Source organism: Centruroides sculpturatus, unplaced genomic scaffold, assembly GCF_000671375.1.
Source record: "Centruroides sculpturatus isolate CEXI.00-Female unplaced genomic scaffold, Cexi_2.0 scaffold598, whole genome shotgun sequence".
In the NCBI taxonomy this organism is placed as follows: domain Eukaryota; kingdom Metazoa; phylum Arthropoda; class Arachnida; order Scorpiones; family Buthidae; genus Centruroides; species Centruroides sculpturatus.
Window position 1 is genome coordinate 296,655 of NW_019384757.1, and position 15,275 is coordinate 311,929.

At 35.1% G+C, this 15,275-nt stretch overlaps 1 protein-coding gene across 1 annotated transcript in view; it reads left to right on the plus strand.

Annotated features, from left to right (window-relative positions):
• The window catches only part of LOC111628732 (leishmanolysin-like peptidase), a 99,852-nt gene extending 96,181 nt beyond the window's left edge, over positions 1-3,671 (plus strand). The window contains 2 exon segments of the mRNA XM_023372568.1: positions 3,182-3,334; positions 3,406-3,671. Of these exon segments, the coding sequence (XP_023228336.1) occupies positions 3,182-3,334; positions 3,406-3,579 (327 nt within the window). The 3' untranslated portion in view covers positions 3,580-3,671.
• The last annotated feature ends 11,604 nt before the right edge of the window (positions 3,672-15,275 follow it).

The window sequence follows — 15,275 nt, forward strand, 5'->3', positions numbered from 1 at the left end:
GCTTTACACGATTCAGATATTTTTGCCGCGGAAGCTGTCCTGTAACCAACAATACAGTGTTTCCATTGGGAATATGCATACACAAATTTATATTCGAATATACAATAGTAATCTTATCATTGTTTTTCATATGTAGTATAGAAATTTGTAATAGGATACATAATGCAGTGATAATAAATAATTAATTTTAAGTAATTCAAAGTACATTAAAATATGAAAATAATCGCACAATATGTATTTATATTTTAGAAAATACAAGGAAAGCGGCACTTCCACAGCTTCTATTGACAACACGCCACTGTTTGTCACTAATATAAAAATATAAATATATTGGGTTTCGAGATGTTTATATTCGGGGCCTATCCCCCAGCACTCATCCTTATGGATATTGGGCATCCACTTCTCACAAACATTCACCTGGACTGTCCATGAGGCCTTCCTGCAGGCGACACTGACCTGGGCAGGCTCGTATCTCAAGTACTTTGCTTCTTGCCATAACAGTGTTCTCACTGCCAACCTCCCCCAACTGGTCTATACAGTTCTTTGCCCATTGGTGGAATTTGAGGCACTGCTCCTGAACAGCACCCCTTAAGTACGATATGCTGGATAGAGAAACCTCTCCACGCTGGCCTTGGGCATGCTGACTACGACTCCCCTCCTGTCTTTCTATGCAGAGACTGGCTACATTCTGTTACAGTTGGCCATGTCTCATGCTTTTACACAACTGTCAAGAGGCCTGTACAGTCCACTGTACAACCTCTACCAAACGGCTTCCAGTATGGAATATTATCGTTGGCACTCATATTAGGGGCTGTACACCCCCATGTACAGTACTTTACCACATCCGGCAGGAAGGCCTACCGGTCTGGCACATACCTCCGAGCATTGTTCGTATCCATCCTCATCTTAGCCTAGATGACTTCCCAATGTCAATCAACGACCTGCCCGTAGTCACGTGCTCCAGGTTCTTCAAGACTGTAACTAACAAATGGCTGGGCTGGACTCTTCTTGATGTGGATGCCCCTAAATCTTGCACCAGGACAGCTATCAGTGTGGTACAGTACTTCCGGATAGCCACATCAGTGAAACCTGAACACTCAACGATCATTGCAGTGTTGCTGGGGCCAAAGCCCTCGGTATTCAGCAGGCGATCCAACTTAGCAAACCACTCCACAGTCTGACAGTCATTCTATCTGATAGCAGATCAGTCTTACAAGCTGTAGCCAATGCCACATTCTCTTCGCCTCCAGTCATCATTGACCTAGCAGACTCCATCAGTTCACATACAGTGCCCTTAGTTGTTGGGGGACTCCATGCGATGCAGACATCCCAATAAATGAAGCTGGAGACAAAGTGACACATAGAGACTTGCCAATTGACTCTGCATGGAAAACACTAATGCCACGTGACCTCTTCCGTCACACAAGAGACTGAACCATTCATGCACTAACTGATACCTGGACATCTGCTCTCCGCAACAAAGGTCGTGATTATCTCTGACCTTTCATTTCTTGAGCTTATCGCTATGCTTTGTTGAGGCATGCAGAAACACTTCTGGCCCATCTTCGAACAGAGACGGCCCCGTTGAACAGATTTCTTCACTCTCAGTGCCTATGTGACTCTCCGGCTTGCCCTCACTGTGGTACTCCAGAAACTACTCTACACTACTGGCTTTACTGCCCACATTATGCAATGGCACGTCAAGACCTCGGCTGCACCATCATCAAATCTTATTGTCATCCTTATGCCAGTATACTGGCCAAATACTGACATCCCTCCTTGTCAGCACGTTGTGTGGTTGGAACACTATGTTTATTGCACAGGCCTCTTTAAACACCAGGTATCATATTTCAGAGAAGAGAGCAAACAAGGCTGAAGTCTCTAAATAAACCATGGGATAAAGAAAGAAAGAAAGATGTTTAATAATATATAATCATAATAAATAAATTAAAATTGTACATGATGTCATCTATTATAAAAACTTTCTTTTGCCATTTTATAATAATTAAAATATAGACTTAATTTTGAGAGTAGAGATGAGTTTTATAAAAAAAAACAGTAATGCTAACAAGTAAAATCTTCATTAAGTCCACCCCATGCGAGATATGACATAACCACCCCTCTATTTTTCCATCCCCTCGACCTTTCACAACCAAAACTTAATACAGTAGTTTCAATGCCCAATTTAATTTCTTAATGCTTACCTCATCCTGAGATATTAAAGATAATAGATGCCAACACACACACATTCACAGAATTTTTCCATTTTTTTGACTTTTTTGGATTCAGGAGGTTTCAAATGTGGCAATTTGCAAAAAAACTCAGAGGGTCAAATTTGACACGATTTCAATACTTATATATATAACAAGGGATGAAATATACATAACAAGTGGAAAAGTAAAAACGAATGTATGGGCTGACTATGAGTTTAGGAAACTTGCGATGATTTAATCAATTGGAAGTTTGGATAATTGATATTCTACAGTAATTGCTTTGTTCAGTTTCCTGTTGAATAAAAATTATTTACATAATTATGATATTTGTTTGATGATTGATTTTTAATTTATACTAATAGATATCTCTCATTTACATTATAAATTGATCTATTAGTCTAGTAGAAGTTGTATAAAGATCAGCAGAGGAGAGAAAATTTCAGTCTTCTCAACAGAAGGAGCAACTAAATGAACTTTGGGATTAAGGGACAATATAAAAATTAATGGTGCTAGCAACTATTCTTTAGGGATAGTTACTAGCACCATTAATCTTTATATTATCTTGAACTTTGTAAAATCTATTCTATGATGATTTATTATGTAGTCAGTTAGTTCTTTATTACTACTAATAATCAATTTTCATTATTGCATTTTAATACCACGAATGTAAAAGTGCTATAAAAACTATTTCATTAATTAAACACATTAATTTATAATATTTATATCCCATTAACTTGTAGTAAAAGAGTAAGGTTAAAAGGTTACACATAGTTTGATCTTTTCTTTATAGGTAGAATAAAAAATTTTCTAAAATACTTAGTAATTCTGGTTCATATATTATAATAATTTTAAAAATCTTCCTCCTATGTTATATAGAATATAATAGAGTAAATTTATTCTGATGTAGAAACACATGAACATAAACACTTAAGAATTTGTTTGGCTATTTACTTTTTTTTTCATTTCAGTATCACTGTAAAGACGGACGTCTCCATATCGAAGTAGCCAATAACACTTACACGTGTTTTTACGAATCTCAACAGTTAAAGATTCAGCTTCTTTACCAGAACTGGTTGCACATAGGAACCATCGTCTGCCCATCTTGTTCGCAGATATGCAACGTAAGTGACATTTATAATACATTAGTAAAAAAGATAAAAGTTAATAGTTATTAAACAAATATTTAATGTAGGAAATAGGCATGGAATGCGAACCAGACGCTGGAAAATCCTATTACCTTTCGGCAGCCAAAAACTATCCCAAAGACATTTTAGTGTGCAGTTCTTGTCCATCGAATCGTTCTTGGCTGCACACGATACATTTATTGACGATTTTAATTTCACAAAGGATACTAGACGTTAGGTGAGAGGCAGTTAATAGTAGTCTTTCAAATTGATGAATTACCGGTTCGAAGGTACCGCCCACCATCCACTCATTCCCCATGAACTTGAAATTCGGGAAGAGGCCGGTCTTGGGATAATCCATTCTAACTCTACGCATTCCATTTTCTATTTATGTAAAGTTTTATCCACTAGTTCGACATTTTCCATAAAAGAAAGACCGGTGGAAGATGTGGATACTTGTATTATAATATGATGTACAGTTCGAATATTCTGTGATAAAAGGAAATGACTTTACATTTGTGTCACGTATAGTGAAGAAAAATTTTTATTATTAAAAGAAGTATATATGTATATATATACTTAAGAGTTTATATGTATATGGATTGAATAGAGACGCTGAATCTGAAGATGGAGAGGTCGTTGCCGGTCGGATGCTCTACATAGAATAGAGTTTCCGTTTATTTATATCGTACTTCGTTACTTAACAGTTTTTTTCGGATGAAACGAATTACGTATAATAACTATTGTTTATGTTGTAAACTCGTTTGTAATTCTTTACTCGTTTTTTGTCGGAAATTCTTATAATGTATTTTCAATAAATTTTAAACTTATTTAAAGATAAAAAAACTTAAAATGAATTTTTCTTTAAAAAACCTCCTAATGAACCCATGACCGCTGAAAATTCCCTACGGAATTTTCGGCGGTTAAATTTGAAATAAAAAATTCTGATTGTATTAAACACTTCTTACATCAAGAATAAAAACGTTATTTTACTTTTATGCTTTTTTAGTATCGAATTCAAAAAAACTTACTTCTTGGTCGAGAATAAAGTACAAAGTGATTCTTCAACGCAAAAATGATATAAAAATATTACATTGAAATTATTAAAATTACTTACTGCAAGGAAGTTGATATACTATAAGATTAATGCAACTGACAACAATAAAGGGTGACATCACCACCACAGAGCTACCTATGTTGCATCTTCATACTTTCTACTGTACCTTCTTTCAGTAATATTTCGACCAGGGCACTTTTGTCGAATATCAGGAACCATACGAAAATATGACATAAAATGTAAAAATACATTTTTATTTATTATTTAGGCGTAGCAAGAAAACAAAACATGAGCATGTTTTGTAATGCATATTGGATAATTCATCCAGAAATGCAAATGTACCAAACGTTTTGTCCAACCTTAAAAGCTGCAGCTGCCATTGCACTGGATACTGTATAGCGGTCTGTCATACGTTTACTAGCAGCTGTGGACGATTACGTCTATCATCAGCATGGGAGGACGCAGACTATCACTGCAGTTGAGGGAGATGATAATTTCCAAAAGGCAAGACGGTGATTTATATAGGGAAATATCCAGAGACCTTAAATTTCCATAGTCAACCGTACAAGCCTTCACGGAAGGATTGTTCGGACGACCATCGAGTAGTGGTTGTCCGTAGCGCATAGAGGACCGACTTCTGCATCGATTAGTCCTACATCATCGTCCTGGCACAATGCTGGAAGCTGCAGCGCTGTGTCGTGTCACAACTACACCCGTAAGTCATTCAATGACTTACGGGTGTAGATGCGACAGGTCGCATGATATGGGTATTTTTCCTACGAAATAAACGGAAACCGATGCTAACGATCCATGCTAAACTTATTCAAAGATGCACTCAACGCCATGATAAAGATTAAAATAAACGTGGATACTGTATCAGTGGTAATTAACTTTACTTGATAACCAATTTCACAATATGTGCAAGTACAATACAGTAGATCCCCCTATAAGACGGGTTCCTACAATTACGATTCCTATAAGACGGCGAAAAAATTGTGGCGGTTTTATATCCCATTAACTTGTAGTAAAAGAGTAAGGTTAAAAGGTTACACATAGTTTGATCTTTTCTTTATAGGTAGAATAAAAAATTTTCTAAAATACTTAGTAATTCTGGTTCATATATTATAATAATTTTAAAAATCTTCCTCCTATGTTATATAGAATATAATAGAGTAAATTTATTCTGATGTAGAAACACATGAACATAAACACTTAAGAATTTGTTTGGCTATTTACTTTTTTTTTTCATTTCAGTATCACTGTAAAGACGGACGTCTCCATATCGAAGTAGCCAATAACACTTACACGTGTTTTTACGAATCTCAACAGTTAAAGATTCAGCTTCTTTACCAGAACTGGTTGCACATAGGAACCATCGTCTGCCCATCTTGTTCGCAGATATGCAACGTAAGTGACATTTATAATACATTAGTAAAAAAGATAAAAGTTAATAGTTATTAAACAAATATTTAATGTAGGAAATAGGCATGGAATGCGAACCAGACGCTGGAAAATCCTATTACCTTTCGGCAGCCAAAAACTATCCCAAAGACATTTTAGTGTGCAGTTCTTGTCCATCGAATCGTTCTTGGCTGCACACGATACATTTATTGACGATTTTAATTTCACAAAGGATACTAGACGTTAGGTGAGAGGCAGTTAATAGTAGTCTTTCAAATTGATGAATTACCGGTTCGAAGGTACCGCCCACCATCCACTCATTCCCCATGAACTTGAAATTCGGGAAGAGGAAATCCGGTCTTGGGATAATCCATTCTAACTCTACGCATTCCATTTTCTATTTATGTAAAGTTTTATCCACTAGTTCGACATTTTCCATAAAAGAAAGACCGGTGGAAGATGTGGATACTTGTATTATAATATGATGAAAAGCTGTAGCCAATGCCACATTCTCTTCGCCTCCAGTCATCATTGACCTAGCAGACTCCATCAGTTCACATACAGTGCCCTTAGTTGTTGGGGGACTCCATGCGATGCAGACATCCCAATAAATGAAGCTGGAGACAAAGTGACACATAGAGACTTGCCAATTGACTCTGCATGGAAAACACTAATGCCACGTGACCTCTTCCGTCACACAAGAGACTGAACCATTCATGCACTAACTGATACCTGGACATCTGCTCTCCGCAACAAAGGTCGTGATTATCTCTGACCTTTCATTTCTTGAGCTTATCGCTATGCTTTGTTGAGGCATGCAGAAACACTTCTGGTCCATCTTCGAACAGAGACGGCCCCGTTGAACAGATTTCTTCACTCTCAGTGCCTATGTGACTCTCCGGCTTGCCCTCACTGTGGTACTCCAGAAACTACTCTACACTACTGGCTTTACTGCCCACATTATGCAATGGCACGTCAAGACCTCGGCTGCACCATCATCAAATCTTATTGTCGTCCTTATGCCAGTATACTGGCCAAATACTGACATCCCTCCTTGTCAGCACGTTGTGTGGTTGGAACACTATGTTTATTGCACAGGCCTCTTTAAACACCAGGTATCATATTTCAGAGAAGAGAGCAAACAAGGCTGAAGTCTCTAAATAAACCATGGGATAAAGAAAGAAAGAAAGATGTTTAATAATATATAATCATAATAAATAAATTAAAATTGTACATGATGTCATCTATTATAAAAACTTTCTTTTGCCATTTTATAATAATTAAAATATAGACTTAATTTTGAGAGTAGAGATGAGTTTTATAAAAAAAAACAGTAATGCTAACAAGTAAAATCTTCATTAAGTCCACCCCATGCGAGATATGACATAACCACCCCTCTATTTTTCCATCCCCTCGACCTTTCACAACCAAAACTTAATACAGTAGTTTCAATGCCCAATTTAATTTCTTAATGCTTACCTCATCCTGAGATATTAAAGATAATAGATGCCAACACACACACATTCACAGAATTTTTCCATTTTTTTGACTTTTTTGGATTCAGGAGATTTCAAATGTGGCAATTTGCAAAAAAACTCAGAGGGTCAAATTTGACACGATTTCAATACTTATATATATAACAAGGGATGAAATATACATAACAAGTGGAAAAGTAAAAACGAATGTATGGGCTGACTATGAGTTTAGGAAACTTGCGATGATTTAATCAATTGGAAGTTTGGATAATTGATATTCTACAGTAATTGCTTTGTTCAGTTTCCTGTTGAATAAAAATTATTTACATAATTATGATATTTGTTTGATGATTGATTTTTAATTTATACTAATAGATATCTCTCATTTACATTATAAATTGATCTATTAGTCTAGTAGAAGTTGTATAAAGATCAGCAGAGGAGAGAAAATTTCAGTCTTCTCAACAGAAGGAGCAACTAAATGAACTTTGGGATTAAGGGACAATATAAAAATTAATGGTGCTAGCAACTATTCTTTAGGGATAGTTACTAGCACCATTAATCTTTATATTATCTTGAACTTTGTAAAATCTATTCTATGATGNGCAATGGGATGTCGAATGGTGCACACTCGGTAAGTAATCCTACAATTTTTTGTTTATAGCGTAGTTTATACGGATTATTTCCAAAAAATATATGCATATTTTGGAAATGTTGAGTCGGATTAGTCTAGAATCGATTAATTTTATGGAAGAAAACCTTTCAAACAGCCGTAGTCCGTAAACTTCACACGTGTCGGGCTGTGATTCCTACAAAATTGATTCGTAAAGAACAGAACGTATCTACCGTCTTATAGGAGGATCGACTGTACAGGTATCCCTCGTATAACGCGGTAGTTACGTTCCGAAAAGTGTTGTGTTATGCGAATCCATGCTTCCACGCTAAACGAAACAAAGGACAAATGCATGGGTTACGTTTCAGAAGTTAGTAACGAAAAGAATAATATACTTTTGCGAAGAGAAATTTGTTTATTAAAGCAACCGATAATTTTTTTCAACCAATAATTAACAATTATAATTAAAAGTATTGTTAATATTAATTTTAGTTAAACGAGAGCGTTTTCTTTTTTCAAAGTATTGTCATCTGAGCTTTTTTGTTGACATAAATTTACTATGTAAAAAAATAAGTGTAAGTAAATTGGTCCAATCTGATTTTTTCATCTGACTATAATATAATTTTTAGATAAATCAGTGAAATAAAAACTTCGACTTTTTATGACTGGATATCAGAGCACTTTTTGTATAAGTACTGTACAGTACCTCAATGAAGAGTCTAAGAAAAGCGATTATGCGCTTGCTGCAATGATCGTGTTTGTGTATTAGTAAATAAATATGTTGGTTGTCTTTATTTTTTGTATATTCAGTGCGCTGTATTTAAACAAAATAATTATGCGGCCAGCGCTCGTCATTCTCTCAGTTATCTGACCCGCTGTGAAAAAAGTTTGTTCACCACCCCTGCTGTAGATGGAAGTGTCTTCCATACTATAAGAGAACAATACTCCAAGAACAACTAATCTGGTCAATATGGCTTTCCTTTTGAAGTAACGCATTTTCGGATGTCACATTATCCTTGGGCTATCTTTTTTCTCTCTTATTTCGTAAAATACTTCTGGGTTTCGGGATTGCAAGACTGGGCTACGAGTAGCAGATTGCGATATTCATAGGACTCTAGGCGACTTCATTTGGGCGACTTGCTACTTTTTGGGACACTTTAAACAAGGAGCGACTCCATCTAACTGAAGCGGTAGCGCTCTGTTGCTAGGCCTACTAGCGCACACTCGAAACCGGAAATGGCTTCACTATAGAACAAACTACCATATTGCGAGGGGAAGTAAGTTTTTGTTTTTGAACTTGACATTGGAAAAGAAAAGTTAAAGCTAAAGAATAACATAAAAAACGATAAAGAAGACATCTGGTTAGGTTTATTTATCATAGGCAGGGCAGCAGCATCTCTCTTCTGGCAAAATCTTCCATCTCACTTTTCTCAATCTCTACTTAGCTAATATCGATGAAATCTTTTTAATTCGACGCGGAACATGATTATAATAATAAATATCCGGCATTCTAGTCAGGCATTTACTATTAGTAGTTTTGGGGATATTATAGATTACCACCTATGGAATTTCGGGACTTTGAGTATATATCTGAACTGAGGGGACCGAGACGAGTTCAACGAAACCCTACTTTTGGACCGGAGACGAAAAATAAAGTTGTTATACCTTTTCCGGTGATCACGCGATGATCGGGAGTAGGGTTTCTCATTTCCCGGTCTTTCGCTTGTCCCGGGATTCCGGGTTAAAAGTGAATTGTTTCCCGGGATATCCCGGGACAGAATTATTTTTAAGATATACAAAATATCATGAAATCAAATGATATAATTATTTTTCATTTCTTAAAGTAATTTAATACGTTCTGCAACCTCCAAAATCACATTAATAATGCTGTATAAGATGTATATTAAAAATTACCTTTGAATTACGTAGAAATTTTCACAAATAGAAAAAATTTATTAAAGTTTGCTGGAAACTGCATACAACAACAACAAAATGCTTTGAATTGAGTTGAAAATTAAAAAAAAAAATTAACTTACATCAAACTAAGAATGGCTTTGACAATTTAGCTGGCAAAAGACACGAAAAATCGTCGATTCTTTCGTATTTGAAGCAATTTGGAAATCGAAGCGGAATAGAATTTAACATTAGTAAATAATATAAAATAAATATTGAAAATTGTAACGAGATAGTTACGGNAAGTGAATTGTTTCCCGGGATATCCCGGGACAGAATTATTTTTAAGATATACAAAATATCATGAAATCAAATGATATAATTATTTTTCATTTCTTAAAGTAATTTAATACGTTCTGCAACCTCCAAAATCACATTAATAATGCTGTATAAGATGTATATTAAAAATTACCTTTGAATTACGTAGAAATTTTCACAAATAGAAAAAATTTATTAAAGTTTGCTGGAAACTGCATACAACAACAACAAAATGCTTTGAATTGAGTTGAAAATTAAAAAAAAAAATTAACTTACATCAAACTAAGAATGGCTTTGACAATTTAGCTGGCAAAAGACACGAAAAATCGTCGATTCTTTCGTATTTGAAGCAATTTGGAAATCGAAGCGGAATAGAATTTAACATTAGTAAATAATATAAAATAAATATTGAAAATTATAACGAGATAGTTACGGTTAATAGATATATTGTATCTAAATAAATAGATGTTATATGTTTTTATCAAAGCAAGAATTGGCATTTAGAGGGCATATGGAATATATTGGATCTAATAACAGAGATAATTATATTGAACTTGTTTATTTATTATGTCAGATAAATAATCTATTAAAAATACATTTAGAGAATTAACTGATTGCCCCTGGAAGTCGGCTTCTTATAGAAACACAGCTTCCTATCATCAAATGTCACGGCACGCCACTGGAAATGATACAATTTCTCGAGAAGTCATTTCCTATATGTAAGTAAAAATTCATTCAAGTATACGAACTTATGTAGTTTTTGATTATTATTAGTGCTGTTCATTTCTTTACGATTTATTTAATGCTCTGAACATAACAGTTCTGAAGATTCCAAACGCGTACAAGGTAAACTTCACTTTTAATCATAAACAATTAGTCGAACTTAATTTTTTTCACATCTGTTTATGAAAAAAGTCATCTAAAGTTATTGAACCTTACAGCAACAGCAACAACAAATCATTGTAAACATCTTATACAACAAATACTTGAAATTTACTAATAAAAATGCTTCCTGCCGTTTATTTTTCCAAAAATAATTCCATTTTCATTACTTTGTACAGAAAGTAATTTTTTCATGGAAGCAGCCATATTGAATTAGCGCAAAGCTCGACAACAAACTAGCTAGCACTCCGAGCTTATTAATTTTGCTAAACATGACGTCACATAGCTCTAAAGAAAACGCCAATGAGCGTGGCGCTCGGGCAAAAGTATACAGGCTGAGCGTGCTGACAGTAAAATTAGCTCAGAAGTAAATGCACCCAAGATGCTAGCGGAACGAGTGCTAAACACAGACTGACAGAGCATGCGCACAATTCGGGACTTCCCTTGTCCTTGTCACTCGTTATGCAAAACGTCGCTTGTTAAGAAGTCATTTTTTACAATTTGTTTTGCTCGTTGACCTCTTAACGCCCACCTGTTTTTAATTATAATGTAATTAAGCATATAAAATACTTAAAACTGAAAAAAAACGAAAGAAATGCGTTAATTTTGAAGAAAAAGCTTTCAATTTTATTTTCCTTTGTCTCGCCTTTCTGTGAAATTTGACACTGATGAGTCATTGTTTACACAGCTGGAGTCGGATTTCCCGGGGCATTCTCATAGACGTCTCGGGAGGACAAGGGTTTAAAGTAGGGTGACTACTAATTAGGCCTATATTTTTAAATATTTTTAAAAAATTAAAAATTTTATTGCGATTTCCGACCCCCGTAATTAATTAAATTTATATATAATAAAATCTATTAATTAAAAAAATTAAAAACTATCGGAGGTCGTTTTTGACATCAGAAAGTATCTTTAAATAACTTTACCGAAGTCAAATCCGTGCACTACAACTTTAGAACGATTAATTAATTTTGATAAAAAAATCCCATTAAAAACAATTAAGCCTTAATCGAGCCTTATCAAAGGCTAATTATTAAAATCGCAATAAAATTTTTTTGCGCGGGTAAAACTTTTTGAAAAAATTTGGAGACATTCCAAAAATAAAAAAAAAAACTTTTGTGGCCGAACTACATTTTTTGTAACGCTATGTAACATGCCCGAGTTAACACGGGACTGGACGTTAAGGGCGAGGTTCCACTACAATCACTTCGATAAACTCTATTGATATCAATATGTCATTTAAAATGAGTAATAGTGTATCATATATTTTCATTGAAATGCATTAATTTTACAATGTAAAAGAAAATGTCAAATAATACATAATTGTTTTAGAATTTAGCACTAGAAAAAATTTAATCTGGAGTTTGTCGGAAAAACAAATAACTCAAAAATATTTGGGTATGAAAATAGACTGCTCCAATAAAAAATCGCTTTTGAAATTAGAGTTTTGGAAATTTCTCTTAAAGTTAGCTGTTAGCAAACAATGTACTGTACAAAGTATAATATGAAGTTTCTCCAGTGTACAGTGCAAGAAGTTTCTTTAATTCTAGTGAGCAAAAATAATTTAAAGTTATAAAACTAATAAAATGTATGTATTTTCATATCAATTATGTATTGAATTCTTATACCAGGCGTTTATATTTAAAATATCCTTACTCAATGTCTACAGCAGTGTTTCTCAATTGCCGGTGCGGCAAAAAATTTACTGGTCCTTAGAAAATATTTTACCGTACTGATGCTGGGCGGTTGATTGGATAGTTAAATAGTAATCTGGAGGACCGGTAAATTTTTTTCGCAGACCGGCGATTCAGAAACTCTGCTGTAGACGAATGTATGGACTCGATAAGTGGCCCACCAGTGGCCAAGCGGTCTTCGTACCCTGAATACTGGGAGTTCGGTCGTGGGTTCGCGCCTCGCTCGGATGAGCTGGCCACGTGAAGTTTTCCGGGTTTTCTTCATGTCTGCTTCACTATAGAACAAACTACCATATTGCGAGGGGAAGTAAGTTTTTGTTTTTGAACTTGACATTGGAAAAGAAAAGTTAAAGCTAAAGAATAACATAAAAAACGATAAAGAAGACATCTGGTTAGGTTTATTTATCATAGGCAGGGCAGCAGCATCTCNGGGTTTTCTTCATGTCTGCAACACCTGAATAGGGGCAAGTTTCCCTTAAAAAGACCTCCCGGAAGGCACCTCCCTAGGTAGATCGTCCAAGTGTTGCGTTGCCATAACTTAACAAACTGGATAAGCATCTATACAGAGGTTAGAGTTAAATTGACGGTACTCAGACACACATCAAGCCGGCTGTACTAAACAGAATGTAATGAAACTCGGTACACATACAATGCAATCGTGGGGAAGAGATTTACGAAGAGAAAAATTAGTTGAAAATTTCACCACCAGGAGAAAAGTTGGCTCTGTAAGACGACAATCATAAGTGGACAAAATTTTATTAGAACAAAATTACATTTTACAGTATGCGCTCAACGATCCTTCTCTGTGGACTGTACTGTACGTCGCGTTGCAACCGTAAAACCGCGTTATCATCTGCCGCACGTAACATTTCAGGAATCCGGGAGACGTCGAACTATGTTGACCTTCACCTCCTTCATGGAGGTGCACTCCATGTCAAAGCTGAATATACCTCCGATATACACGATCTTTGAGAACTTCAACTAATTTTTCCCTCGTAAATTTCATCATGATCTGCATTGCATGTGTACCGAGTTCGATTCGATCCAGTAGAGCCGGCTCTAGGTATCTGAGTACCGCCAGTATAATTCTAACCACCCTGTATAAGCATAATTCATAGTCGGATGTAAAATCCATAATTTTACTGGTCCACGATGAGCAAAAGGTTGAGAAACAATGGTCTAGAGCAGTGGTTCTCAACCTTTTTTTACCCATGGACCCCCTTTTCTCTCAATTTTTTTTGTGGACCCCATAAACATTGCACAGAAAAAAAAACCTTATATTTTTCACTAATAAAGAAAAAAACGTTCAGAAATGTCATTGTCAAATGACATGATGCTGATGGTATAACATTCTCCTAACAAATCCCGGCTATATAATCTCTCTTTGATCTTTATCAATGATATATATATGTCGTATACGTATTCAACATTTTAAATAATTTTTAACCCTTATGCAAGAAATGAGTAACAAAGAAATTGACAGTATATATACTGTAGAAATTTAATTTTCAGCAAAACAATTGTTCTGAAGTAGAATTGCCCTATAGACTACTAAAATATCACTGTGACCCTCCAATTCGGTATTTTTTTCTGTGGACCCCGGATGAGTCTCACTGGTCTAAATATTTTGGGATACGCAAAAGGCATCTGTAAAAACTCACCACTAAACCTCTTTTAGCATTGAAAGTAAGAAAAGAGCAATTTCTTTTGCATAAACATACAAGCCAAAGCCATGTTCTGGGTATAAAAGTGACCACAAGTGCTGAATGCCATTCTTATCAACTATGGTAGCCATCGCTTTGCCAAAACGAGCATTTCTTGTTTTATGAAAACAACTACAATGTTGTGGCTGCACTTTGGGAATTTTGTTGCTGTAAGAATTTATATCAAAGACTATTGACTCTACAAGTTCTCAAGAACGATCACTTGATTTTGAAACTGGATATCTGGGAGTTCAACTCACTGGAGCAGTGGTTCTTAACCTGTGGTCCGTGAAGTCATCCTAAAATTATTAAATAAATGACGATGATTCAAGCATTGGCTGCTAAAACTTTCCTGGAATACTTTGCTATTACGATGAAAACAGCTATAAAAGTAGTGAACTTCATTAAAAGGAGTGCACTTAATACTCGTCTCTTCAAAAAATTATGCAGTCATATGAACTCTGAACATGAAACGCTACTTTTTCACACCAAAGTGCGATGGCTTTCCAAAGGAAATATGCTGTCGGGGTTGTACGAACTGAGAGAAGAAGTAAATTTATTCTAATAAGGAAAATATTTAACTAATAAGGAAAACAAAGAGTTGCTGTCTGAGTTCTGTCAGTTCAAATTTCAAATACATTTTGCTTATTTAATAGATTTTTTTGCACAACTAAATTGAACCTTCAACTGCAAGTGTCAGGAAATATGAAATTGGAAGGCACTAGCAATATAATTGCATTTGAAGATAAAATCAGTGCATTTATCGCTAAAATCGACCCATGGATCAGCAAAGTCAAAAGAGAGAATTTTTCTTCGTTTGATACATTGAATCGAATTATTGACAGACAGTGCACTGAGATTAAAGGACAAATACAAAAGAATATTACATTCCATTTGCAAAA